The sequence below is a fragment of the Lepisosteus platostomus genome, chromosome 6, assembly GCF_059453375.1.
Source record: "Lepisosteus platostomus isolate fLepPlt1 chromosome 6, fLepPlt1.hap1, whole genome shotgun sequence".
Classification (NCBI taxonomy): Eukaryota; Metazoa; Chordata; class Actinopteri; order Semionotiformes; family Lepisosteidae; genus Lepisosteus; species Lepisosteus platostomus.
This window is the reverse complement of record NC_142616.1, coordinates 14,542,551-14,569,065: the sequence shown is the minus strand read 5'-3', so window position 1 is coordinate 14,569,065 and position 26,515 is coordinate 14,542,551. Positions and strand designations below refer to the sequence as shown.

At 43.3% G+C, this 26,515-nt stretch overlaps 1 protein-coding gene across 5 annotated transcripts; it reads right to left on the bottom strand.

The window, feature by feature from the left end:
- Positions 1-517: 517 nt before the first annotated feature.
- Positions 518-26,168, bottom strand: LOC148660508 (E3 ubiquitin-protein ligase TRIM69-like). 5 transcript variants are annotated; one of them, XM_088637955.1, is made up of 8 exons: positions 25,694-26,168; positions 24,220-24,270; positions 21,409-21,429; positions 20,624-20,644; positions 20,343-20,363; positions 19,726-19,743; positions 18,211-18,237; positions 518-2,198 (listed from the first exon to the last, which is right to left on the bottom strand). In XM_088637955.1, the coding sequence occupies exons 1-8, from the start codon at positions 25,959-25,961 to the stop codon at positions 1,657-1,659; spliced, it is 969 nt and encodes a 322-aa protein (XP_088494081.1). In that variant the 5' UTR covers positions 25,962-26,168; the 3' UTR covers positions 518-1,656. The 5 variants fall into 5 exon arrangements, with proteins under 5 accessions (XP_088494081.1, XP_088494082.1, XP_088494083.1 ...); XM_088637953.1 differs by lacking the exon at positions 518-2,198 and adding an exon at positions 16,718-18,080; XM_088637956.1 differs by lacking the exons at positions 18,211-18,237; positions 19,726-19,743; positions 20,343-20,363; ... (2 more) ...; positions 24,220-24,270; positions 25,694-26,168 and adding exons at positions 2,320-2,346; positions 3,420-3,437; positions 5,170-5,190; ... (1 more) ...; positions 6,712-6,762; positions 7,093-7,645 and having other exon boundaries at positions 519-2,198.
- Positions 26,169-26,515: the final 347 nt, after the last annotated feature.

The window sequence follows — 26,515 nt, the reverse complement described above, 5'->3', positions numbered from 1 at the left end:
TTCCTCTAAATCGTTTACTAAATCCCTTTGTCATTCCTTCTCCTCCTCCCTGGACTACGTGACCCCTTCTCTCACTAAATCAGCTCTTCTCAGCGATCTTTTTCAAAACTAGGCTTTCTAACCCCCGCCTATTACTTTACAGATGTCGTCATTACAACATCATTCCTAAAGGATTTTGCCTGAAATTTAACACTCTCCTTGGACTCCAACACCACCGAGAGTAACACTAAAAAATGTTTACAATAATTTTCGAGGAAACTAATGCTTTGTACCATTTTCTCCCTCAAATAACAAATTACCCTTTCTGACAACAACATCAAAGTACTGTAGCTAAGGAATTTTTACAGCTAACAGCTCCACATCATCCCTTTATAACTAATTTCATCAGATCTCTTAACTCCAAACTTCCTCACCGGAGAGAAGGATAAAAAACTTAATAATTAAAGACTTAAACTTGTCTTTTTATGACCTTGATCAGCAGTTATTCCTCCACTGGAAGGGGTAAGGCTTTAAGACTTGTTTACATTAAAATATTTACTTGCAAACTCAAAAGCACAGCTGTTACCTTGCACACACTGCATTGCTGTGGTTCAAGTGAACTATGAGAGGACCCTTCATACACTGCTATCCCGATGGGCCTCCAGGACTCAGAGACCAGTGAAAAGCTCTACTGATCCCCACTTTTAATCAGCACAATTAAAGTAGCTGTGTCATTCACCACTGCTGGGATGGTATGGGGTGAACTGTGGCTGATTGGGCTCAGAGACCAGTGAACAGGCATGGGTTTGTCTAGGCTGTACAAGAGGAAGTCGACAGAATCCCACAAGACAGCAACTTCAGAAACCTGGAGAAGATCAGGAGTCCCAGGTGGGCAGTGTGAGTGAATTTATCAGTGACTGTTGACACACGCCGCTGACCTGTGATCTTCACAGGAAATACTTGTTGAGCAACCCAGCTGATTACAATGTCAGAACACCTCTTTTAAAACAGATTGCTGGAACAATCAACTGTGAATTTACAGGACTTGTAAATGATGTTTCTTTGGATGCTTAGAATACACAGTAGTTCCTTGGACAACTGCAACGTGTAAATATTTTTCTTTGCATTTTAAACCTATTTTGATAGGTGCTGTTATGTAATAATTTTCAAAGAAATCTCTGCATTTGCTGTAAAGACAATTTTGAAGACTTCATCTGTAAAATTAAAGTAGAAGAACTGATGACAGACATTTTTACTCTACAGTACAGAGGTCACATTGTAGGCAGAGGTATGTGCTTTAATTCACCAAGTGAAAATGGAGCTCGAGTAACAAAACTGATGGATCTGTTATTTTTTGCAAAATAATACTACTCCAAACTACGGCACGTCAGTGATGCCAATTTTTGCAGCCTTCACTTTTTTATTAGCAACTTTGAAAGCATAATGATTTTCATGAAAATGTCTGACAGCATTCATAGATTTAATAATTCCATGTTGCTTTTGGATATTGCTGATCAAAATGTTATTTTTGTCACTTTCACAAGCTATGGTCATGTTTGTAATGCTTGATCCTAAAGCTGCCCATCCCATAATAATTCTCCCAATCTGTGGCAAGTCAGTGATTTCAAAAGGCACAGCAGTTATTATACATGCTGCCCCTCCTATAGATATTGTGTGTCACTCAGGGGGACTGACAGGAGTGATGATCAGAGGGGCTGAGTTTTTACCCCCATCATTGGTACAGGGGCTGAAGAATGGGTAGAGCTTCTCCCTGAAGTTGCAAGTGAACGTATAAATATGAGACTCCTCCTCCACATTGTAAAAGGAGACCTGCCCCCCCTCATAATCCACATACACCCCCAGCTTCCGGGGCCTCATGGTCAGGGGGAGATCGAGAGCAGGGATTGTGCTTACTGTATACGTCCTATTTCTCAGTCCCAAAGTCCAGAACCCATCCTCAGTGCTCAGTGAGATCTGCTTTTTCCTTTTGATGGACTCTCTGACAACTCCTAAATCCCACTCAGTCTTCTTCCCAACCTTCACCTCCCAGTAGTGTCTCCCTGAGGTGAACCCATCCTTTCCCAGGACATCGACACAGGAAGTAAATCTCTCTGGATTGTCGGGGAGATCCTGTCGTATGTCACCATGTCTGACTTGTTTCCCATTCCTAGACACAATGAGATGGGGATGAGCTGTTCTGGGGTCCAGAGTCACGTCCACTATGGACAAGAAAGGAGAAGGGTTGATGATGAACAGTGTTAAGAAATCTCAGTGCACTGAACCTGTACTTTGTGTATTTTAATGAGATTGATGAATGCTTGAGAAAGCAAATAGTCTCACCTGCATTCCTACGTGCACTCTCAAATTCTGTAAAGAGAAAGAAATTATAGTTTCAGAAAAAAAAATGTAACAAGATTTATGTGTCCAGCTGGAGATAAAAACAGCTGTGTCTTCACTGCTGTCTGTGTTGAGATCACATGTGAACACGTGTGTCTTCACTGCTGTCTGTGTTGAGATCAGGTGTGTGAACAGGTGTGTCTCACTGCTGTCTGTGTTGAGATCAGGTGTGCAGCAGGGTGATCTTGTGTGTCAAGGTGAGTATGTCCAGCTGTGACATCAATGGCTACATGTAATGGGAACACTGTACTGTATAATGTGTACTGAACATGTACATGTGATTTGCATTAATCGGAAATCCGAGGACCTGACTCTATGTGGTAATTAAAAATTACCAAGGATGTTTCTCGAAAAGAGTAGGGGTGTTAGCCAAGTGTCCCAGCCAAATTTCCCCTGGCCTTTACCAATCATGGCCTCCTCATAATCCCCATCTCTGAACTGGCTTCATCACTCTATGACTGCTGTCACATCATCCAGGTGGGGCTGCACATTGGTGCTGGTGGAGGGGAGTCCCTATTACCTATTTAAGTGCAGTGTCCAGAACAGCCTCTTTACGTGTAAGGATTATTTATTTATTAATGAAAAAGAGCTGCCTAGCAAATATCAGGAAGAGTTTTTATTTGGGGAGATGGGATCTAGAAGATCATTCAGACTCCTGGGACAGTAAACCTGCCCCCCCAGGTGGGGATATTTCAGAAACTCCTCCCATAATTGACTTGAACAGAAACAACCATATTGATGCTGATTGCATGTCAATGGCAGTACTTTATCAATTCATTACAGAGGACAAAGAAGCAGAATCTGAGAAAACTATTCACTTGGGCAGCCACTGATGTCACAGCGGAGAAGAACATCTCTGAAATTTAAGGGAACAATAAAAGCAAGACATTTTCAAATATGAAATCCAATAATTGTGTTAGATTCTAATCCATGCAGCATCTAAAGAAATATGTATTAAGTATACAGGTATGGTGTAACTTACTTAGTAGAACACATCCAACTGAACCTTTTTGGCTCAGTAATATGAAACATATTTTCCTTACCTTCAGGTCTGCATCTTTCTGTAAAAATAAGAAAAAAGTAATCAGAGAATTCATTGGGAGGTAATTTTTTCCTCACCCTCTGCTGGCAGGGAGATGGCAGTGAGCTCACTTTCATTAGCTAACATCACATGCAGCCTGTAAATATTAATCTTTCAATTGATACTGAGCCCTGAGATACCAACAGCACAGGCACACACCACTGCTGTCACTACAGCCACCACTGCACTACTACAATCAGTACTACTGTCAGTGCTACTGCTGTTTCTGTTGTCACTGATACTCTTATGACTGTTGTTCCTACTACTGTAACTATGGCTGTCACTACTTTTGTCACTTCTACTACTGCACTACTACTGCTGTCACCACTGCTCTCACAAGTACTGTCACTAGTAATGTCTCTACTGTCACTTTTACAATAACTACTGCTGGCACTACTAACACTATATACTAATTCTGTCTCTACTGCATTTACTGTATTGCTACAGTCACTGCTGTCACTACTGCCACTAATACTGTCACTACTACTGTGAATACTGCTGTCACTACTGCATTACTATTGTCACTACACCCTACTGTCACTACAGCACTGCTACATTGCAATAACACTGCTGTCATGGCAGTAGTGAAAACAAACAGAATGATCTCTGTGTTATTACTTGAAATTATGAAGAAGAATTAAGACCAACACAGAAGATTAACTCATACTGAAGAATCTATTTTCTTGATGATCATGTTGTGTATAATTGGAAAAAGATCTTTTTCTTATTGTGTTTTTCTGCACTGTTTTTTTTTCTTCATTTTCTTCACTGGAAAACTTAACAGAATGTGTTATTTTAAGTTGTTGTTGTTATTATTACATAACAGTATAACTATCTGAATTATTATTTAAAAAATAGTTTCTAAATAACAGTAAATGTATTTGTAGTTGATAAATATTTCACTCAGCAGGGGAACCTCTGGTATGTAGATGATGTTGTCCTGATCACTTACAGATCTAAGTTGCCAACAGTTGACTCTGGTCATCATACTACTTACATAATAATTTTAGATTTTAGATGTCTCAATTTTAATATTATCCACATAATCACAGGTAAACCATCCCCAGACACCATCTGTTTAGTTTAATAGTTTCTGAGCTGGTAATAAGGCCGGCAAGGTGGTGTCACGATTAGTTCCCCCTCCTTAAGGGTGCTCCAGCCCTTTCACTTGAGACTTTATTCTCTGCACCTGTTTCCTATTCCCAGCCCACCTTAAAAGCCAGGCGCTGACGCTCATCCGGGCTCTGCATCTGATTTCCGTATCGTGCGAGTCCGGGACCTGGAAGCACCTGGTCCCGTTAAGGTTTTAATCTCGGTTCCTGTTCCTGTTCCCTGTCCGCTGGTTCCGACCCGGCCTTCGTGTTTTAATTCCGCGTTTTGATGGATCTCCTGGTTTTGGACTTACCCTTGTGTTTTGGATTCTCTCTAAGGACTACTCTTTTGGATTGTTTGCCTCGGCCACACCTCTCCGTGCACCAGCGCACTTTGGACACGCCCCCCTGTTTTCAGCCCCGTATCCCTGCATAACGTTTTCCCAGTGTTTTCCCCACTTCGTCGGATTGTGTCGTCCGCATAGGGTCCGGAAAGAACTGTTCGTTACAGGTGGAGCAGTGGTTAGCATTGATCCTTTCCAGCATTGTGTGTCTCTGTCCAGTTAGTCTGCTCTTTCAGGAATCATGTAAATGAAGTTCTGCAACACTTTGGCTACTCACCCAGGTCCACAGCAAGCCGGCCTGCAGGCAAAATAGAGGATGCATGTGTTGGATGGGTTTTAATATTTAAACTGAGATTCTTGTTTAATGAGCATACAGTTTGATTACTAGACTGCTCTGCTTGTAAGTCCCTACTTATATTGAAAATCTTGATAACATCTCACTTCTGTTTAGCAGGTGTCGGAATCCACTGTGACCTACATTCTATACAAAGCTTCCATTAAGTGTAGATTCAAAGGAAACAGCAGATATGATGGCATGCAAGTACAAGAAAAAATAGTGTTATAGTCACAGCTTTCAGTGTGTACAAAAGAATCTAGCATGTATCTGTTTAAACTTATTGACTCAGGAGAAAACTAGCAATTTTAAAGCGCAAAGACTTACAGGCAAATAACTTACACAGTAGTCTTGGAAGCTCATCTGCAGGTGAAACACAAAAGTCAGACAGGTTTATCTCCTACTTTAGCAACACAGACCTATTCACTGCTTTTTTTTAGAGGAATAGGGTGGTACATAAAAGTACAAGAAATGTACTGTACATCACATTATAATGCTAGTGTAAATGTGCAACCATTATATAAAATGTTTGGAGCTGTGTAACATACGGCATAATGCACACTTCTCTAGTAATTTTTGTCTAGTAAATATAATCATCTGAACAGCAATTAAATTACATTATTGAAGTTATTCCTTATCTTGTTACCAAAATGTTTAAAACTCCACCCCTCTCTTTCAAAGCCTTATCTGTTAATGCAAAAATGAAACGAGGTCAGAAAAAAGATAAAGGAAAATATAAAACATGATAAAATATATCAGTGCTGAAAACTGTAATTGCACTGACGATCTGTAGCAGTAGACATGCAGTACTACTCAAATCACTACTTCTATCATGACTACCACTACTGCACTACTACCACCACTACCCTCTGCAATCACAATTGTTATTGCTGCTGTCACTATTTCTGTCACTACTACCACTTTCATTATCTCTACTACCACTACCATTCTCAATGCTACCACTACCACTGTCTCAACTACCACTACCATCATCTCTACTACCACTACCATCATCTCTACTACCACTACCACTGTCTTTACTACCACTATTACTACTACCTTCTCCAACTGTGCCAACGTGCGGCCCATAACTGTGTACAGTACACAAAAATTCATGTCCGTTACAGGAAACAGATGCCTGCTTATTCAGCCTTATACTGTAGGTACTAATGAATACAGCAACAGTTTGACAATATCCAAAAACCAAAAACACTTTGCTAGAAGTCCAGCAAATCGATCTCTAAGCAGCAGAGATATAGAGCATAGAGACTTAATAGGTATTGTGTTACTGATACAGGTTTGCAATGTAAAGCTGAGAGTCTTGGGAATCAAGGATCAGATCAGAAAATAATTTTGTTCTCTCAGTTCTCCGTTCCTCGTTATCCAACACATTGTGGGAGGATGGCAGGTTCAGACAAGATGTGGCTTCTCTTCTGAAATACTGAGAATATCCCACCATAGGGTACCAAAATGTAAAATACTCACCGTCCTCATCCTCATCTTCATCATCATCCTCGTCCTCGTCGGAAGAGTCACCTGTCGATGAAAATCAAGGAAAATGTCAGTACGGGTGAAACACTGATGACTGCAGTAACAGTACGTAGCTCCACACTCTCACAACCAGACTCCAGCACACAGCTGCCACCCAGCAGATTTCATAATCTTTCTGACCTACTGCAGTACAGTCAGTATCATTGCACAGGTGTATTTATAAAATATAAATGAACACTTTTTTTTCAGGCATAGATCACGGTGCATGCAATACAATATACATATACAGTATATTATAGTATGTAGCTTTTAACTATTGTGTGAAGTAGAAAACCAAAACATGAATCTGATTATAAAATCACCTTTAGAACTTACCATGTTCCATCTTGCTTTCCAGATCTGAAGCGATTTTGTTTTCGTGAATGCCACGCAGAATTGTAATTGTCTTATTAACTGCGCCATCTTCTTCAAAGACATTAATCAGACGTGTTGCCAGGTCTATCTTATCATAGTTGACGACTTCTGCTCTAGGGAACTGGCCATCTTTTCCCATATCAATGAGCTTCTCCTTGAATCTCTTCAAACTGTCTGAATCCAGACTACCCAGGCTGTCCATGATCCGGTCCTTGATGGTTGAGCTCATTTTCTATAAATCTCTTCTCCAATTCTTCTGTGGATATTTATAGTACAATGAAGCAAAGTCTTTGTAAAAACGTTTAAGTCCAGCTACTCTCTTCAATACCAATGAAAGGAAAACTGAGGTGATTTTAAGCAAGCTGATACGGTACAGTGTCAGGAAATGTTTGTCTCCTGTCTTGTCGTCTCTCCTTCAGAGTTCTTCTCTGTGGCTTTGACTTGCTGACGTCACTCTTCAAACCTGCTGTTTCACAAGTGTGTCTTGGGGCGGGATCTTGGGTACCTTTTTTCTGCCCTGATGTACTTAAAAATAAAATGTTTACTTACCTAAAATACCTTTCTAAATTCATTGATTATTTTTTCAACTTTAAGAGCATGATAAACAGTTTTTTTTTACTGTTTCCATTTCTTTGCATGCCATTAAACAAGTATTACATAATTCCTTACAATGATAAACAAGAGTTTTGTTTTCCAGTAAAATAAAGTACAATAAGAACAAAACAAGTGTTAACTGTTACAAAGTCCAACAGTGTGTCCAACCCCTTGCAAAGGTTCAAATTCTAGAAGAAGAAACACAGCCTCAGTCTAGTTTCTATTTTAATACGTGTTAACATATTGACTTGAATAATGTTAATCCTCCAAAACACAGGAAAGTATATGAAGGTAAACAAGACAGCCTCTGAACCTTTGCCTTTTTTATGATTTGCTCAGACGTTATTCCTCCACTTGAAGGGGTAGACTTTGAAACTCAATTACAGGAAAATCACTTTCAAACTCAAAAGCACAGCTGTTGCCTTGCAAACACACTGAATTGCTGTAGCTCGAAAGAGCATTGATAGAAGCACCCCTCATACACTGCCATCCCAATGGGCCTCCAGGGCTCAGACACCAGTGAACAGTTCTCACAATTAATGTACCTCTGACATTAATCACTGCTGGGGTGATCTAGGGTGAACTGTGGCTGATTGGGCTCAGAGACCAGTGAACAGGCATGGGCTTGTCCAGGCTGTACAAGGGGAAAGTGACGGAATCCCATAAGACAGCAGCTTCAGCAACTTGGAGCAAATCAGGAGTTCCAGGTGGACAGTGTGAGTGAATTTATCAGTGACCATAGACACACTATGACACCAGAGGGCACCCCAACCTCTACTGCCTACTTCATCCGTGCAGCAGAATCGCAGATCAAGCAGACGGCAGTAGCCAATCCCTGCTTGCCCAGTGTCCCTACCTTACCACGCCTCCCCTCCCCAAACCTATTTAAACCCTGTTCCTTGTTCAAGCTTAGTATTGTTGTGCTTAGTATTGTTTTCAACTTTATGAGCTCTTGATCTAACCTTTGTGGAATTCTTGCCTGACTTATGGATTTTGGCCTGTTTCCTGACCTTGACTTTTGGATTGTGGGTTTGGTGCTTGATACTGCATTTGTCTTCTGGCTTTGGACTTTCGCTAGCCTCTTGACCCTTGACCTTGGAATTCCCTAATTTACTGTCTTAGGACTTTTGTGACCTTGAAACCTGCATAGGGTCCATTCCTTGTTTTCAGAGCTGTGGACCAGCTTAACACAAACTGCTGACCTGTGACCTTTACAGGACCTTAACCTTTGTTGATCAACTCAACTGGTGACAAATTTTGATCAGTAAGTCCTGCAGTATGTTGCCTAGAATATACACTTGTCCAATGGAGAGCTGTTTGGGGGTTTCATGTGAATTTTTCTCGCATTATGTTTAGTTGTAATATTAAATTGCATGAGTTTACTTTCACTATTAGAAATCAGCAGAACAACGAGGAGTTTTCACAAGAATTCACAACACACTGAACACATTCATTGATGCAGAAAACAATCTGTACATAAAAGAATTCAAGGTAAATACATGAGAGTCTGCTTGGATAAATACGGCAGCTTATCACATGAGAATTATCGAGCTATAGCGAGTAAGAAGAAATTATTCATAAAACAGGGTTAATACCTATAGTACAAGATCAATTACACTAGCTGTGCACAGGGTGTTGACTGCTTAGTAGTCACGTTAAAGAGGTAGGAACAGAATTGTCTCCCCACATAGCAGGGAGTCCAACCGTATTGCTGCTGACATCAAGCAGCGTGCCAGTAATAGCTACTGTAGCTGCTCCAGGCTAGACCTTGGGCAGAATTCTGTCTTTACATACTGGTTCACTCTCAAACTTGGAGCTTCAGAAAAAAGTCAGTTTAGACAACAAGTGTGGCCATCAAGTGTGGTTCTTTTGTCATTCAGCCAACTTGGTTCAGCCGAGAAACAGGGGAAAGTTAGAGGTGATGCACAGCTTTTTAACTGGGGAAAATACAGCTGGTGGTACTGTAGGTGTTTGTTGATTGGTCAAGAAGCTACCACGTGGAGTGTGTTTTTTTCCAGCTGATAGAGTGTTCTGATAAGGAACAACTCCCAAAGCTGAGACACATCAGCCACCCTAATAAATGGTCATCTCTGGCACCTTACTGTCTGGGAGATTCCAACGGAGAGACTCATCCCAAGTTGTTTACAACCCCAAGGTCAGAGTGCATGGTTACTCATCCTCCACCTAAATCAGCCAATCAGGAACTGGTAGGGCAGGGTAACAACGTGGGTCTTGAATGCCCACGGAACTTTCAACCAATGAATGACCGGATTTCCTCCAAGTAAAACAGGCAGCGCAGGGCTTCTCCAGGCTCCTCCTGGACATTCTCCGACTCAGATCCTCCTGGACATTCTCAGACTCAGCTCAGACAATCATGTAACGGCCAGTGTGTCCGAGTGCCAGGACTTTTCTTTGTTCTAAGAGTCGAGAACGGAGGTCGCCAGCGCATAACCAAAGGATCCGGCCGAGGTTAGCACCAGCAGCAAGCCTCGTGAACCCACCACGAACGCTCACCTGATCAACAAGTGAACTACGGTCGGAACTGTGGACAGCTGAATCTCAGGATTCAGGACTAGCGCTACGTCAGGAACGAACCGGTCTTCTTCCTGTCTAAAGAGTGTGACCTGCTTGGACCCACAGTCACTTTTCTCATGTGCACAAAATCTGCTAGTTTCAGCCAACACTAACTAGCCGGTCTTCAGAGAGCATCAGCAGCACATCGCAGCAGAAATCTCTTCCTCCTTCTCCAACAACGCCAGCCGCAGCACTGCTTGGCACCGGGTCAGACAGCACCGATTGGACACAGCAACAGCCTGCCACTGTTTCCACTGTGTCCACGGGAAATCTGAATCCACAGAGATTGGATGAGTATTCAACATTCTGCATTACAGCTCGAGAATTCAATTGTTACCTCAACCCCAGTTGATATCAATTTAATTCCTATGAGTGATGTACTTGTTTTGAGTATCTAGTGTAGAAGTTGTAATCCAAGTTCATTTACGAAACGGTATAAATGAATGATATACTGAATGTATGTCCCTCTTGGTTTGTAACTCTTCGTTATTGAAAATAACTTTTTGATATTCCGCTAACCCTCACTATAAGATATCTGATACCCCTATAGTAGGCAGATATTTAGGAGAGGTCACTTCCTTTCCTTGACATGCTGCTACCTTTGACTCATTCATGCTACCTGGAGTACATCTTGATGTGAGAGTACAGCATTCAGAGTACACTGTCAGTCATTATCCAGCTACCCAGCAGTAGTGTTACAATAACACCGGTTCCTGTTCCCAGCCCCCTGATGAACCACAACACTGTGTTGGGCACCTGCCAGAGTGGTTTGGAGGTTTGTTCCATTAAAGGCAAACTAAACTACCTGTACCTCTTCAAGGCTTACTGTTTCTTGGATTTCTACCAAATTCAACAGTGTGACACCTGAAGGCATCCACGACCTCAAGTTTGGTCTTATTGTCTGGTTCCAGACAGTACAGTGTTAAGTCACCAAGCTGTACTATGGCCTCCTTGGGAACTTGCAGGAAAACTGATTAGGCAGCTGCATTGTGGTAGCTGTATCATGCCTGTCACAAGTCATAGTGACAGTTAACTGTGGTGTGCTGACCAGCCATTTACTTCCCACCTGCTCTTCATGGGGTTCGTTAACCTCCCTCTGCTCGTTGGTAGCTTTACACCCTTCATTGGTGGATCATTTAGACACAGCCAATGGATAGCTTTGGTAGCCATACCCATCTCAAGATTTGGAACCGAATTCAATCTTGGATGGCCTTCTGGGTGAGCTACGAGCGATGGGGTGGTTAACATCACAGGCTCCTCTACTGAGAAGAGTGGAATCAAGTGGGTTGGGAATTGTGCCATGGCTACACTGGCTACGGTGGCACTAAGCTCCCTTAACAGATCTTGCGTCAACATTCTGGCCTGTTGCACACAAGCATAAACCCACTGTATAACACCGACAATCATGCCCACTGGGTGGGGAATAAGATTTAACCCTGTTGCATAGAAAGTTGCCTGTAAGGTTTTCCCTAGGCTTTCCAGCTTTTGCTGCTGTTGATACAGCTTGTCACTACCCTCTGGCATCTCTGACACCTGCCTTCTTGGGGCAGTCAGGGTGAGAGTGCCAGTAGCACACAAACCTACCAAAAATAGCAAACGCACAACAGTGGCGGCAGCAATTAGTCCTCCCAAAAGTCTTTTAGGGTGGCTGATCCTAGTTATCTCCTGACTGACTGTCACCTTTCTAAGCTGGCGCAACATGTACATGGTGTCTTTCTCAGTATGCCATGTGGCATCCTGGGCAACAACATCCTGGAAATCTGGGGAGATCTAACGCAGCTGGTGATGCTGCTCCTCCACTTCCAGGGCATCTGCTTTTCCGATCTGTTCATGCCTGTGCTCTAGGAACCCCAATGGGGGTAGCGCAGCGGTGGAGCATGCCTGACCCTCGGCTGAGTGGTCATCTGGAGCACCTGAGTGATCTGGGATTGTTACCCCATTCTCACTGTTCAGGTCCACCCTGCCCACCTCCTGATTGAGGAATCCCTCTATCGGCATGTTTGTAATCGTTCGCTGGGTTAGGGTGTAGTGCACCTGCTCGCTCCCTCCTTCCCTCGCTAGGGGTTCAGGGAGCTGCCCTGGCACTGGGATAGCTAGTTCACGGTCTTTGAACTCGCTATCACTCACCAAGCGGGGATTCTGACTGGCAGGCAGGTGACTTGACCATCCAGCTCCAGTCTGGGTGAACCACTGTTGGTCAGACTCAGACTGACAGACTGAGCTGGTGGCTGGAAGAAAACCTGCTCGTCTTTCATTCTCTGTCCCTTCCTGGGGACTGGGTGTGTTGGAAACCCTGCCGTCGGGGCAGGAACAATCAGGTCCATCTCACTCACTACCTGGTAGTTCTGAGAAATTATGTTACCTGACTGCAGGTTCCTTGGGTCACAGCAGAGGGGATCGGCATCTGGAATCAGGTGTGTCCACAGCGCAGTAGTCCCAGTGTCCAGCTGGGCTCTCTGTCTAACCTGTGAATGTTGCACCAGGGGCACCTGGAGGTGGCTCTTTGACTGCTGCTCAAGCAGATCCTCACTAATAGAGGATTTCTCAGAGCTAAGGGTGAGGGCTACGTCACCAACCTGCTTTCCTGCCATCTGGATCCCTTCCACCACTGTGGGGTGGTGGTCCTGACCCCTCTTGGGTGCCAGGGTGCACAGGGAAAGCTCCTTTTCATCGCCAGGTGGGGAGATCAGCTCCTCTTTAGGGATGTAAAAGGTGTGTGCTTTCAAGCGCTGCGGCTGCTTGGAGCACCACTCCTGTGGCAGGGAGGCTGTTGGGACCTCGGTCGGGGCAGGACTACCCTGTATATCCAGAAGGAATCCCTGCATGGGCTTCTGTGTTCGGTGGACACTGTGTGAGCACAGTCTGCCTCTTGGCCCCTCTTTCCTTCTGTACAAAAGGCTTAGGAGCCTTGACCTGATCCCACAATTTACCTTGCTGGTGATCCACCAATGGTTCCTCTCTTAGTCGCATGACCTTTTCTTTTTCTACCCGTTTGACCTTGCCGTATAAACCTGATGACATCAAACACCTTTCAACCTCAGTGTCAATCAGTGTCTCACTGGGTAAGACATCTCCCATAGCAACCTTGAGGTAAAAGCCTCTAGCTTTTCCTCTCTGATTTAACTTCTCCAGAAAATGTCCTGGAGCCTGCCTGCTCTCTGACTTCAGGGGTGGAGTCAGCACTCGCTTGAGAGTGGCTGACCTCATCCAGGCAGGATCCCTTCTGCTCAATCAGATAGACTGAGGGAGGGAGAAGGGGCGGGTCTCCACCTCCTCCAGTGGAGAGGGGTTTGGCCCGCACTCCTGAGGTGGAGAGTTCTAGCTCATTCACGTTTCCGGCAGCCTTGGGGAGTGTTTGTTCCTGTCCAAATAAAGCCTGTTCAAGCCTGGTCAGGTGTCTATTGACTCCTTATGCTCAGCCTTTCTCTAACTCTTCCTCTCCCCTGGTGTTCTCACGGTGTTTAGGACGCTGGGTGCGGTCCTGTGTGCCTGCTTTGTGCCAGGGCTAAGCTGGCTCAGGTGCTCCTTCAAGCAGGAGGGAGTTGAACCCTGCTGGCTCTGACGGCGAACACAGTCGCTTTAACAGCTTTTTGCTCAGAGCGACTTTGGACATCATACTCCCAGGCTTTCTGCGCTAATCTCCTAATATCAGTCATGTTCATGGTCTGTGCATCTGTATGCATTAAGATCATCTTTCTGACTGATGGGTGGAGATTGGCAATGAATAAGCCCTTGAAATTTGCGTTCTCTTCGCAACCCTCATCATTTCGCCCTGCAAAATAAGTTTGTCTACTGTAAGTCTCTCGTAATATTCGCGAGGGGACTCGGCTCTCTTGTGCTTAATGTTAAGGGCGGCGGCAATCGCGGCAGACGGGTCAATAAACGACTGTATTCTTGGATCAGTGCTTGACACAGCTCCTCAAACTCATTACAGACTTCTTTCATCTGCCTAGCCATCCACTCATGTACAGGTCTGCTGGTAGTTTTTCTGACCCGAAACACTTTCTCCTGTTCTGTGGCGTCTGGCGGGTACTGCAGTGTGTACATTAGGTCCTCGACATTATTCCCTGACACTGCGGGGTCAAATCTCTCTATGTCCTTCGCTAGCCGTCTCAGCGAGTGGAGGTTTATTTTCCCAGCTTCTCTGCTGATGGAGAGATGGCGGAGATCGTGGTTGGGAGTACTACACCTTAATTGACTCAGCTCTCTACCCCACACTGTCCCGTTTACAGATCCCGGCCGGGAGAGCTCTCTCTCAGGCGGAACCCTTAACACCCGGCTAACTGAGCGCTCCAGACTGCAGTGAGGAACGCCTGCGTTGCATCCAGCTCCTGTCTAAGCGAGTCTTCATCCTCACTGACATGCAACAAGTCCTTACATTTGTACAAACTCTCCAATTCCCTTTCTTTTTCATGCAGGCTAGCTTCTAGCCTTCTCTGAGTTCTCTCAACGACAGCTTTCTCAATACTGTGCCAGTGGTCAGACGTGTCGCTGCTAGAGAGAGTGCTTATTAGCAACTCTAATTGAGACCTTTTAACAACATCGTTAAACTTAAGAGTATTACTTTTAGATACGAAATCACAGTTTTACCACAGAAAAACCACAAGATCAAATATGCAATCAACCCGGTAGATCGCAAAAGATCACAGAAAATCAAGCACTGCTTAAAGAGCAAAGGGAACTTTTCTTTTTCAGCACACTCCGTATTGTCGTGCGGGAAAATCCGCGGCGTTTTCTTTTGTTGATTTATTCCTCTCGGTCGTCTCATTTCACTCTAAGCCATCCTCACACGGGGCGCCAATAACTGTAGGGGTTTGTGCATTTACTGCTACAATTAATAATTGTCCCAGCAAATGCACAAACCCCTACAGTTATTGGTGCCTCGTGAGAGGACGCCTACAGTGGAGTGTGTCCCCATTCCCATCAGGTCTCTGATTGGTTGGTAATCTTCTTGGACAATTGTCCATGGCCTGTGACTTTTAAGATTGTGTCCAGCCCAGATGACTATGGCTCTCTGCTGGACATCCAGGAGCTAGAAGTGGACATCCATCTTAGGGAGTATGAACAACTGGATCTGGATTGTACTAGGAGAGACCCTTATCCAGAAGACAAACTCATCTCCCTCACTTCCCACATACAAAGACCAACAAGTGTGGCTGCCACATGGTTCTGTTGTCAGTTAGCCAAATTGGTTCAGCCGAGAGACAGGGGAAAGTTAGAGGTGATGCACGACTTTTTAACTGGGGAAAATACAGTTGGTGATTGGTCAAGAAGCTACCACGTGGAGTGTGTCCCCATTCCTGTCAGGTCTCTGATTGGTTGATAATCTTCTTGGATGATTGTCCATGGCCTGTGACTTTTAAGATTATGTCCAGCCCAGGTATCTAGGCTATCTGCTGGACATTCACGAGCTAGCAGTGGACATCCATCTTAGGGCTTATGGACAACTGGATCTGGACTGTCCTAGGAAAGACTTCCCACATACAAAGACCACTAGATCATCCTGCGACCAAGATCACAGAACGGTTCCTCTTTGGCTACATTCCTGTAACAAGCAACAGGCTATAGGTAAAGGCACACAAACCTTACTAGAAATCTTTAATAACACTTAATCTAAGTGAAATAATTGGACTTCTCCCTATACCTGCAATGCATAAATATTTTCCTCTGCATTTTAAAATCGTTTTTATAGGTGCTGTATTGTATTAATTTTGATAGAAGTCTTTGCTTTTGCAGTCAAGACAATTTTGAAGACTTGATCTGGAAAATGGAAGTGGAAGAACTGCTGACAGACCTTGGTTTTTCTCCCCAAGGTGGCAGAGTAGTGAGCATTGCTGTCTGTGTGGAGTTTGCCTGTTCTCTGTGTTTATGAGTGTTTCTTGTAGGTACTGTAGTTTTCTCCCACAGTCCAACAAACACTGGTATTGTAGGTCAATTGACTCCTGGGAAAATTAACCCTGGTGTGAGAGTGTGTGTCTGAGTCTGTCTGCTCTGTGATGGACTGGTGTCCTGTCCAGGGTGTGTGAGAGTGTGTGTCTGTGTGTGTCCTGTGATAGACTGGTGTCCTGTCCAGGGTGTTTGAGAGTGTGTCTGTGTGTGTCCTGTGATGGACTGGTCTCCTGTCCAGACTGTGTGTCTGTGTGTGTCCTGTGATGGACTGGTGTCCTGTCCAGGGTGAATCCTTTCTTGCTCCTGGTATTATTGGGATTGGCTCCTGCTCCTCTATGACCCTGAATTAGGAGAAGTGGTTAGAAGATGTTTAGATGGATTAGCAAATTCCCAGTACGGATTTATTTTTTGTGTGGAAGCCAGTGAGCAGTTTAGTGTTTGCCTGAGAGTGTGAGTATCCAAAGTTGGCTTTTAGCAGAAGGCAACAGGACAAAACGTGGTACCAAAGTTGAACAAATTATTTATGGAAGAAATAAACCCATTTCATTCAGAAACATGTTTTTTTAACACATAACAGATAAAATGTATTCATAAACAGCTACTATCGTGCAGTGCAAGGGCATTTCCAGAATTAAGGGATAAGCAGTATCAACATTGCTGCCTTTCATATGTGGGACCTGGGGTTCAGTTCCAGACCTGGGGTGCTGTCTGCAAGTACTGTAGTTATTCCACAAATAGACCAGAGGTCACCAATCATAAGCTCACTTACATCTCCTGTACTGTGTGGACAATCTCTTAACAATTAGAGAAAGTGCATTTACTGGGGTCGTTTGTACAACGTTGTCTTATGTCCCATGTTATATGAAGAAGGATTTTATCCTTTTTTCAACATCCCTATTTATCTTAGGTTTCATTGTAGTTTCAGTAACTTTCTGTCTTTCTCTTTACATTGTTACATTGTTGTTAGAGACGGGACAGGCAGGTTCAAATATATAAAATGAACAATACATTAACAGGAAATATTTAGCATTTTTTCAAAACAATCAGTTTTAGAATTTTTACAACTTTTTATTGGTAGCTTTGAAAGCACAATTTCTGGCTAATGTCTTAATAATTCCATGTTGCTTTTGGATATTGATATACTGTAGATACTGATCTGAATGTCATTCATGTTACTCTCACAGGCTATGGTGATGTTGGCTTCAAGTAATAGAACTGATGCCTCTTTTATTTTTTCCTGGATCAACAAACCAAACACAAAATAATAGTACACCCAATCTGTGGCAAATCAGTAAACCCAAAATACACAGCAGTTATTATACATGCTGCCCCTCCCGCAGATATTGTGTGTCACTCAGGGGGACTGACAGGAGTGATGATCAGAGGGGCTGAGTTTTTACCCCCATCATTGGTACAGGGGCTGAAGAATGGGTAGATCTTCTCCCTGAAGTTGCAAGTGAACGTATAAATATGAGACTCCTCCTCCACATTGTAAAAAGAGACCTGCCCCCCCTCATAATCCACATACACCCCCACCTTCCGGGGCTTCATGGTCAGGGGGAGATCAAGAGCAGTTATTGTGTTTGCTGTGTACTTTCCTTTCCTCAGCCACACAGTCCAGAACCCATCCACAGGGCCCAATGTGATCTTCCCCTTCCTTTTGATGGACTCTCTAGCGACTCCTAAAGTCCAGGCGGACTTATTTTTCACCTTCACCTCCCAGTAATGTCGACCTGAGGTGAACCCATCCTTTCCCAGGACATCAACACAAGAAGAAAATCTCTCTGGATTGTCAGGAAGATCCTGTCTTACGTCACCATCTCTGACTTGTTTTCCATTCCTCGACACAATGAGATGGGGATGAGCTGTTCTGGGGTCCAGAGTAACGTCCACTATGGACAAGAAAGGAGACGAATGAGAAGAGCTGATGATGAACAGTGTTAAGTAATCCCAGCGCACTGAACCTGTACTTTGTGTATTTTAATGAGTTTGACGAATGCTTGAGAAACCAAACAGTCTCACCTGCATTCCTGTGTGCACTCTCAAATTCTGTAAAGAGAAAGAAACGATAGCTCCAGAAAAAAACCCTGTAACAAGATTTCCATTTGTGTCCAGCTGGAGATAAAAATAGGTGTGTCTCACTGTTGTCTGTGTTGAGATCAGGTGTGTGAACAGGTGTGTCTCACTGCTGTCTGTCTTGAGATCAGCTGTGTGAATAGGTGTGTCTTCACTGCTGTCTGTGTTGAGATGAGGTGTGTGAACAGGTGTGTCTCACTGCTGTCTGTCTTGAGATCAGCTGTGTATACTGGTGTGTCTTCACTGCTGTCTGAGTTGAAATCAGGTGTGTGAGCAGGTGTGTCTTCACTGCTGTCTGTGTTAAGATCAGGTGTGTGATCAGGTGTGACTTCACTGTTGTCTGCGCTGTCTACCTGCGCTGTGTGTAAGCCGAAACTATCTGGTTTCTGTTACGTCCCAAGGGAGGGAGACAGTCCTGGGTGGAAAAAGTTGGTGAGAGTGCTGGTAATTTTGCAAATTGCCCTGTTATAATTAATGGTCAGGAAGTAACAGCTCTACTGGATACAGGCAGTTCAATGACTCTGGTTAAACAGTCCCTTGTCCCTGATAGTAAAATTGATTTTGGAAACCAATCATTTAAGGTGTACATGGGGAAAAACAGAAATGCCCTATGACAGAACTTACTGTAGGGGTGGATGCACAGATGTACAGTACAGATGTACAGGCCAAGAAAAACACGCCAACAGCGGCGCATTGCAAAATACTTGGGTACTCCAATGCCTAAGATTGATGGATCTGGTCTTGCTGTCCAGGGATGAGAAGTCCTGATAACATTGCTTCTTTACAGCTTGATGACTTGTCTCTGCAACCATTTGAAAATGTGTGGGGAGTAGGAATCCTAAAACAGAATATCATTGCGGGGTTGTTTATTCCATTGATAATAGTTGGAGAGATGGGCGCAAACGGGGAGACAGGGAACAAACGTTTGGTTGTTCCTCCAACATGTAGACCAATAGTGTTTCACCTCACACACACAATGCCCTGGGGAGACCTTGCTGATGGTGTGTAAGGTGGAGGAGGAAAAGGATGACTTGGCCGCAGGACAGAGGAAGCAGCAGACAGAGGTGAACCCAAAACACCTGACTGTGGGCCAGGCAGCTGAGTTAGCTGATAGGACCTAAGGGTGGTGGGACTCCTGGCTTATAGCTCTCGGAGGAAGTGTTTGTGTGTTTTTGTGTATTTTTGTTCTATTGTGTTCTTATTTTGCACTATATATACTGTAATTGCTTTGTTGGTTTATGGGGAGCACTGTCCAAATAAACCACCACTTTGGCACCTAAGTGCTATTATGGCCGAGCCATCATTCTATTTTGAAAGAATTCACTTGGGCACTCCTCCAGCCCTCCCTGTGACACAACAGATGAATGAAATATGTATTAAATACACAGTTGAGTAGACACACTTAGTAGAACACTCAACTGAGCCATTGGAGTTCTGTTACAGAGAAGATTATTTCCTTACCTCCAGGTCTGCATCTTTCTATATAAAAAAAGAAAAAAATGTATTAGAGAACTGAATGGTGCTTTTTTCTTTGCCCTGTGCTGGTGGGGAGATGGCAGTTAGCTCACTTTCATTAGCTCACATCACATGCAGCCTGTAAACACTGATCTTCCAGTGATGCTCAGACCTGAGATGCCAACAGCACAGGCACACACCACTACTGTCACTACTGCCACCACTGCACTACTACTGTCAGTACTACTGTCACTTCTGCTGTCACTACCACAGTTCCTACTGCTGAAGAGACTGCTGTCACTACCACTTGTCACTACTGTCATTAATACTGTCACTACTGCACTAGTATTGTCACACCTATTACTGCTACTGTCACTGTTAAAATGTATATAAATAAAAATTATTGTAATTATTATTAGTATTATTATTATTAAGTCAGTAGGCTTACAATTTATTTACAGTTTTTAAATGTTTCTGTGTGTGTGGAGAGGAGCAGGGCGTGGGGGAACTGCAAAATATCTTTAACCCCAAAAAAGGTTTGAACTCTCAAAAAGGTTAAGAACCCCTGGTCTACTCTTTCAGGAATCATGTAAATGAAGTTCTGCAACACTCTAGCTACTCACCCAGCTCCACAGCAAGCCGGCCTGCAGGCAAAATAAAGGAAAGCATGTGTTGGATGAATTTTAATATTAATTTAAACCGAGATTCTTGCTTAATATACATGCAGTTTGAATGCTAGACTGCTTGGGTTATGTTATTGTCACAGCTTTCAGTGTAGTAGAAGCAGACCTGCACATATGAGTCCAAAAGACGCTACTGTAGCATCTGTCTGTCTAAACATCAGTACTTTCATCGGTAGAACAATTGCAGTGTTAAAACACAAAGACACAGACAGAATACTTACGCAGTTGTTTTAAAAGCTTATCTGTGGGTAAAACACAAGTCAGACAGGTTTAACTCCTACTTTAACAATACAGACGTATTCACTGCTTTCTCTTCAGAGAAACAGGATGAACCAAATCAAATAGTTCTACTGAATTTAGTTTATGTTTATTTCATAACCGTTCAAGGCAAGGAAATGTACATCACAATAAAATTCTTACTGGAAATGTGCAACCATTATAAGAAATATTGTAGCGCCCACGCCTGGTGTCTTGGCGGATGCACACCTGGCTAATGGCTGGGAAACGTAGCTGGGGGATGGACTGGGGGTCTGCAGGATGACCACTAATTAACCCTGACTATGTAAATGAAGACAAAGAAGCATTGTGTACATACAGTTGTTGACTCTTGGTTACCCCTGTTTCATCCCATGAGGCTGATTAACCCTAAATCTACATGTTCTCATTACTGTGCTTGTGTGTGTTTAGCTCTTCTTGAGTTTGGTGTTAAAGTCTCTGTTGCCTGGTTACTGGCTGACTGAGGTCTGTCAGTAAAGAGTGTGTTTGCGTGCGCGCTACTGAAGAATGTTGCCTTGGTTATTCCTGTATGAACCCCACATTTGCTACAATATTGTGTTAGGAGCAGCGAAATATAAAGCGCAGGCATTTCTAGTACTTTTTGTGGAGTAAATACAATCATCTGAAGAAAAAATTGTGAACATCTGAAAGTTATGCTTCAACCATGATGAAGAATTTCAATGTTGCAATTCTTCCTTCTCTTATGTTACCAAAAATGTTTAAAACTTACCCTTCTCTTTAGAACTCTCATCTGTCAATACAAATTAAAAAAACAGGTCAGAAAAAGATAAAGAAAAATAAAAACCATGATAAAATTCATCAGTGCTGAAAACAGTAATTGCACTGATGATCTGTTGTGTGATCCTCCTGGTTTCGTTAGTGCACACAGCAGACCTGCTGTACTGTATATACAGCATCCTTGCAAAGATTTATTGTAGATCAAGACCTGCAGTATTTTTTAAATTATATTTTTCATGCTGATGATGGAAGTTTGAGATCACTACTGCGGTCACTACTATCATCATTAGTGCCACTACTGTCACTACTACTACAGCTGCTACTGTACAGCTCATTTCACCCCAAACACACTAAAAACTCTCTCCCTTTTTCACAGTTCCTTAGGCTATGACGACTATGCAGTGACGACATCGACTTCGAGAACCAAGCCCTCGAAATGTACTCCTTTTTCATCAACAGAGGATACCCCAGCAGTGTGATTGACAGGGCCCTTGCCCGAGCCAAAAACACCCCCAGGACCATCAACCCGATCAGGAACTCCCGACATAACAACTGCATTCCTTTGGTGCTTCCCTACCACCCTAACACACTTCCTATCCCCAGGACTATTATCCACAACTTTTCCATCCAACAGGATGATCCCTCCATTGGGGCCCTCTTTTCTGATCGCCCCATCATCTCATATCGCCAACCACCTAATCTGCATAATCTCCCTTGACTGGCCTCAACAACCATCTACACCAGGATGTTTCCCATGCAACAGAGCTTGCTGTATCACCTGCAAGTACACATCCAACACCACACTCGTTCAAGGCCCCTCAGGACAATTCCGGATCGCCCAGATGGCATCTTGCACCTCCAGCAACCTTATTTACTGTATCTCTTGCAGTAAATGCCCTGCCATCTACATCAGAGAAACAGGAAGGAGACTCAGAGACTGCTTCAGAGAACACGTCAGGGCTGTGAAGATTAAAGATCTCTCCAAGCCCATTGTTTCTCATTTCACCTCTGACGGCCACGACCACTCTAATCTCTCCGTCTGTGTTCTCAAAGACAGTTTTCCGAACTCATACATCAGAAAGACTACCAAAACCAAAATTATTCTGCAGCTAGGATCACACATTCTCCCTTCTCTTAACGACAGACTACTGTTCTTTTAAATCTTCTCCATTCATTGGAAGTTTCATTTCACACCTCTCTGCACCCATTCTGACTTCACACCTTTTGATTGGCCTCTCTTTCTGTCCCCTGCTCCCACCTCTCGCTCCTCCTCCCTCCCAACCTTTGTTCTCCTGCTACATTACCTTTGCCTACTGCCTTGTCTCTCTCACACCTGAAGAAGGCTCCACTGCCGAAACATTGTGTTCTCCTTCTTCTTTTTTTTCAGCATGGAATAAACCTATTACTTGTTCCTTTGCAGCCTACGCATGCTGACGCAGCTACCCACCTGAACTACTTCTACCACTACTGTCACTATTTTAGTGCAGTCACTACTGCTGATACTAATACCAATTCTGCTGTCACTACTATTACTACTACTTTCATTCCCTCTAATACTACTGTCACTACTACACTGCAGTCACTACTACTGTCACTACTACCACTACCACTGACACTACTTCTGTCACTACTATCACTACAGCTCTCACTACTACACTACTGTTGTCACTAGTGCAGTCAATGCTCTAGCAAAATATCAGAGGAGAAAAGGAAATCCCAAAACAAGTGTCAATGAGGCAACAGTCTCATAAGCGTGTGAATGAAAGTAACAAAATCCACTTTTCACTGCAAAATTACAGAGTCTGCCCCCGAAATGTAATCCTCTCGTGAGCATCAGGAACAGGAAGTATAGTTTTTCAAACTAAAAACCATACAAGCAAAATAGACTAAGTGGCCTCACATTTCTTTGCACACTTTCTTATGTTCTCATGTATCTGGCATGAAGGTGTGAATGTATTTTACTTTCATTATCCCTTACAAGCTCATCCCATGAGGAGCAGATTCCTTTTCATTATCTTGGTCCTGCAGGTTCTACCAGTTGATTGGTAATGAGTCGTTCTTATTTAAGAGGAAATGAAATGCAGCAACTTTTGTGACCATGAACCCACTTATTGTTACTTTAACCTGCCTTGAGATAGCTCTTTCTCTTCCCTGAAACAAAGGGCTTTGTTAAGATCAAATCAGAAACAGAACAGGTATGAAGGCCCAGATTTATGTCAAAGTCATAGAGAAGATTTCCCAGAAGCCAGTTAACCTGTCAGCATGTCTTTGGATTATCAGAGGAAATAAGAGCAGCTGCAGAAACAACACGGGGAGAACATGTCAACTCCACACAGACAGCACTCCCAATCCGGAAGTGAACCCAGGGCCTCAGCGCTGCAAGTCAGCAATGCCAACAACACTCTGACCATAACTGTGTACAGTACCCAACAATTCATGTCCACTACAGGAAACAGATGCCTGCATATTCAGCCTTATAGGCATTAATAAATATAGCAGCAGTTTTACAATCTGCACAAACCAAAAACACTCAAGTTACTTAGCTAAGGCTCCAACAAAGTCATCTGCAGGCAAAGGAAAACAGAGGATAGAGATTTAATAGGTATTGTGTTACTGGTACAGGTTTTTTCAAAGTAGTCTAAAGCTGAGAGTATCAGGAATGAAGGATCAGATCAGAAAAATGTTTTGTTCTCTCTGTTCTCTGTTCTTCATTATCCAAAACATTGTGAGAGGATGGCAGGTTCTGACAAGATGGCAGCTCTTCTGACATATTGAAAATGTTAAATAAATGTTAAATACTCACCTTCCTCATCCTCATCTTCATCATCATCCTCGTCCTCATCAGAAGAGTCATCTGTCAATGACAATGAAGGAAAATGTCAGTACGGGTGAAACACTGATGACTGCAGTAACAGTATGGGGCTCCACACTCTCACAACCAGACTCCAGCACTCAGCTGCCACCCAGCAGATTTCATGACCTTTCTGACCTACTGCAGTACAGTCAGTATCATTGCACAGGTGTATTTATAAAATATAAATGAACACTTCTCATTTGTTTTTCATTCATGCATAGATCACGGTACAATACAGTGCACATATACAGTATATCACGATATGTAGATAATGTGCATACAGAACTCCAGAACTAGAATATAGTCACAATGAGTTTCTGTTCTGAGTAGGGGCCTGATCTGAACTTGTTTTCTGAACTTGCCAGTGGCTGTCAGAATGGCGACCTGTGTGTCTGGATGAGCCAGGAAGCTGCTGAAGCACAATGACCTCGTGCAGGAGGGAGGAGAGTCACACAGGCTCATGAAGTGCATACATGGGAAGGTGTCAGTGGGTGAGATCAGGGTTTGACCCTCTCCTGACCTTTCATTTACAACTGTGTAGGGACACTTGTCTTGTGAAACATTTTGCTTGTTTTTAAAAACAGAATACATAGCTCAAGTAAAGATAAGGCTCCCTTACTTGTTATGACATCCTCCATTTCTGACAGAGTACTCTAATAATGAACAGCTACTGTATATTTAACCTCTTTTACTGTGATGAGACATTCAATATAGATCTGAAAAGGAAACCTCTCTTTAAGAAAGAGAATAATAATAATAATAATAATAATTGCTTACACTTATATAGCGCTTTTCTGGACACTCCACTCAAAGCGCTTTACAGGTAATGGGGACTCCCCTCCACCACCACCAATGTGCAGCATCCACCTGGATGATGCGACGGCAGCCATAGTGCGCCAGAACGCTCACCACACATCAGCTATCAGTGGGGAGGAGAGGAGAGTAATGTAGCCAATTCATAGAGGGGGATTATTAGGAGGCCATGATTAGTAAGGGCCAATTGGAAATTTGGCCAGGACACCGGGGTTACACCCCTACTCTTTTCGAGAAGCACCCTGGGATTTTTAATGACCACAGAGAGTCAGGACCTCGGTTTTACGTCTCATCCGAAGGACGGCGCCTGTTTACAGTATAGTGTCCCCGTCACTATACTGGGGCATTAGGACCCACATGGACCGCAGGGTGAGCGCCCCCCACTGGCCCCACTAACACCTCTTCCAGCAGCAACCTTAGTTTTTCCCAGGAGGTCTCTCATCCAGGTACTGACCAGGGTCACACCTGCTTAGCTTCAGTGGGTTGCCAGTTGTGAGTTGCAGGGTGATATGGCTGTTGGCTAGAACAACAACACAAGCTTTTAACTATTCTGTGAAGTAAAACACCAAAACATGAGTCTGATTTTAAAAGAATCACCTTTAGAACTTACCACATTCTATCTTGCTTTCCAGATCTGAAGCGACTTTGTTTTCGTGAATGCCACGCAGAATTGTAATTGTCTTTTTAACAGCGCCGTGTTCCTGATAGACAGCAATCAGACGCGTTGCCAGCTCTATGGCATCATAGTTGATTGCTTCTGCTCTAGGGAACTTGCCTCCTCCTCCCATGTCAATGAGCTTGTCCTTAAATCTCTTCAACCTGTCTGAATCCAGACTCTTCAGGCTGTGGATGATGTGGTCCTTGATGGTTGAGCTCATTTTCTATAAAGCTCTTCTCACAGTTTCTCTTTGAATATTTATAGTACAATTACGCCAAATGCACTGTAAAAAAAGTTAAAGTTTAACCCAGTTGCTTTGTTGAATACCAATAAAAATGAAAACTGAGGTGATTTCTAGCAAACTATACGGTACAGTTACAGTACAATATATAAGTAGTTACAGAATGTATGTCGTCTCTCTGTCAGAGTTCTTCTCTGTGGTTTTGACTTGCTGAAGTCACTCTTCAAACCTGCTGTTTCACAAGTGTGTCTTGGGGTGGGATATTGGGTAGCTGCTATGTCAGAACTTTTTTTCTGTCCTGGTGAGCTAAATAAAACTTTTACTTGCCTAAATAAACCTCATACCTTCCTAAATTCAGTTATTATTTTTCTTATTGTTCAATTTAAAGATCATGATAATCAGGATTTTTTTCCACTTGCATTAAACAAGTATTACATCATTTCCTAAAATGAGAACCAAGAGTATTTTTTTCCAGTGAAAATATTAACAGTACAGTAAGAACGAAACAAGCGTTAACTGTTACAAAGTCCACA

Coding starts and splice junctions, on each gene's coding strand:
- LOC148660508 (XM_088637955.1), bottom strand. CDS start 25,961: ATGAGCTCAACCATCAAGGACCACATCATCCACAGCCTGAAGAGTCTG. Junction 20,364..20,623: donor TAAGCTTTTAAAACAACTGC/GTAAGTATTCTG, acceptor TTTTGCCTGCAG/GCCGGCTTGCTGTGGAGCTG. Junction 2,199..18,210: donor GAGTGCACACAGGAATGCAG/GTGAGACTGTTT, acceptor TCTTGTCCATAG/TGGACGTGACTCTGGACCCC.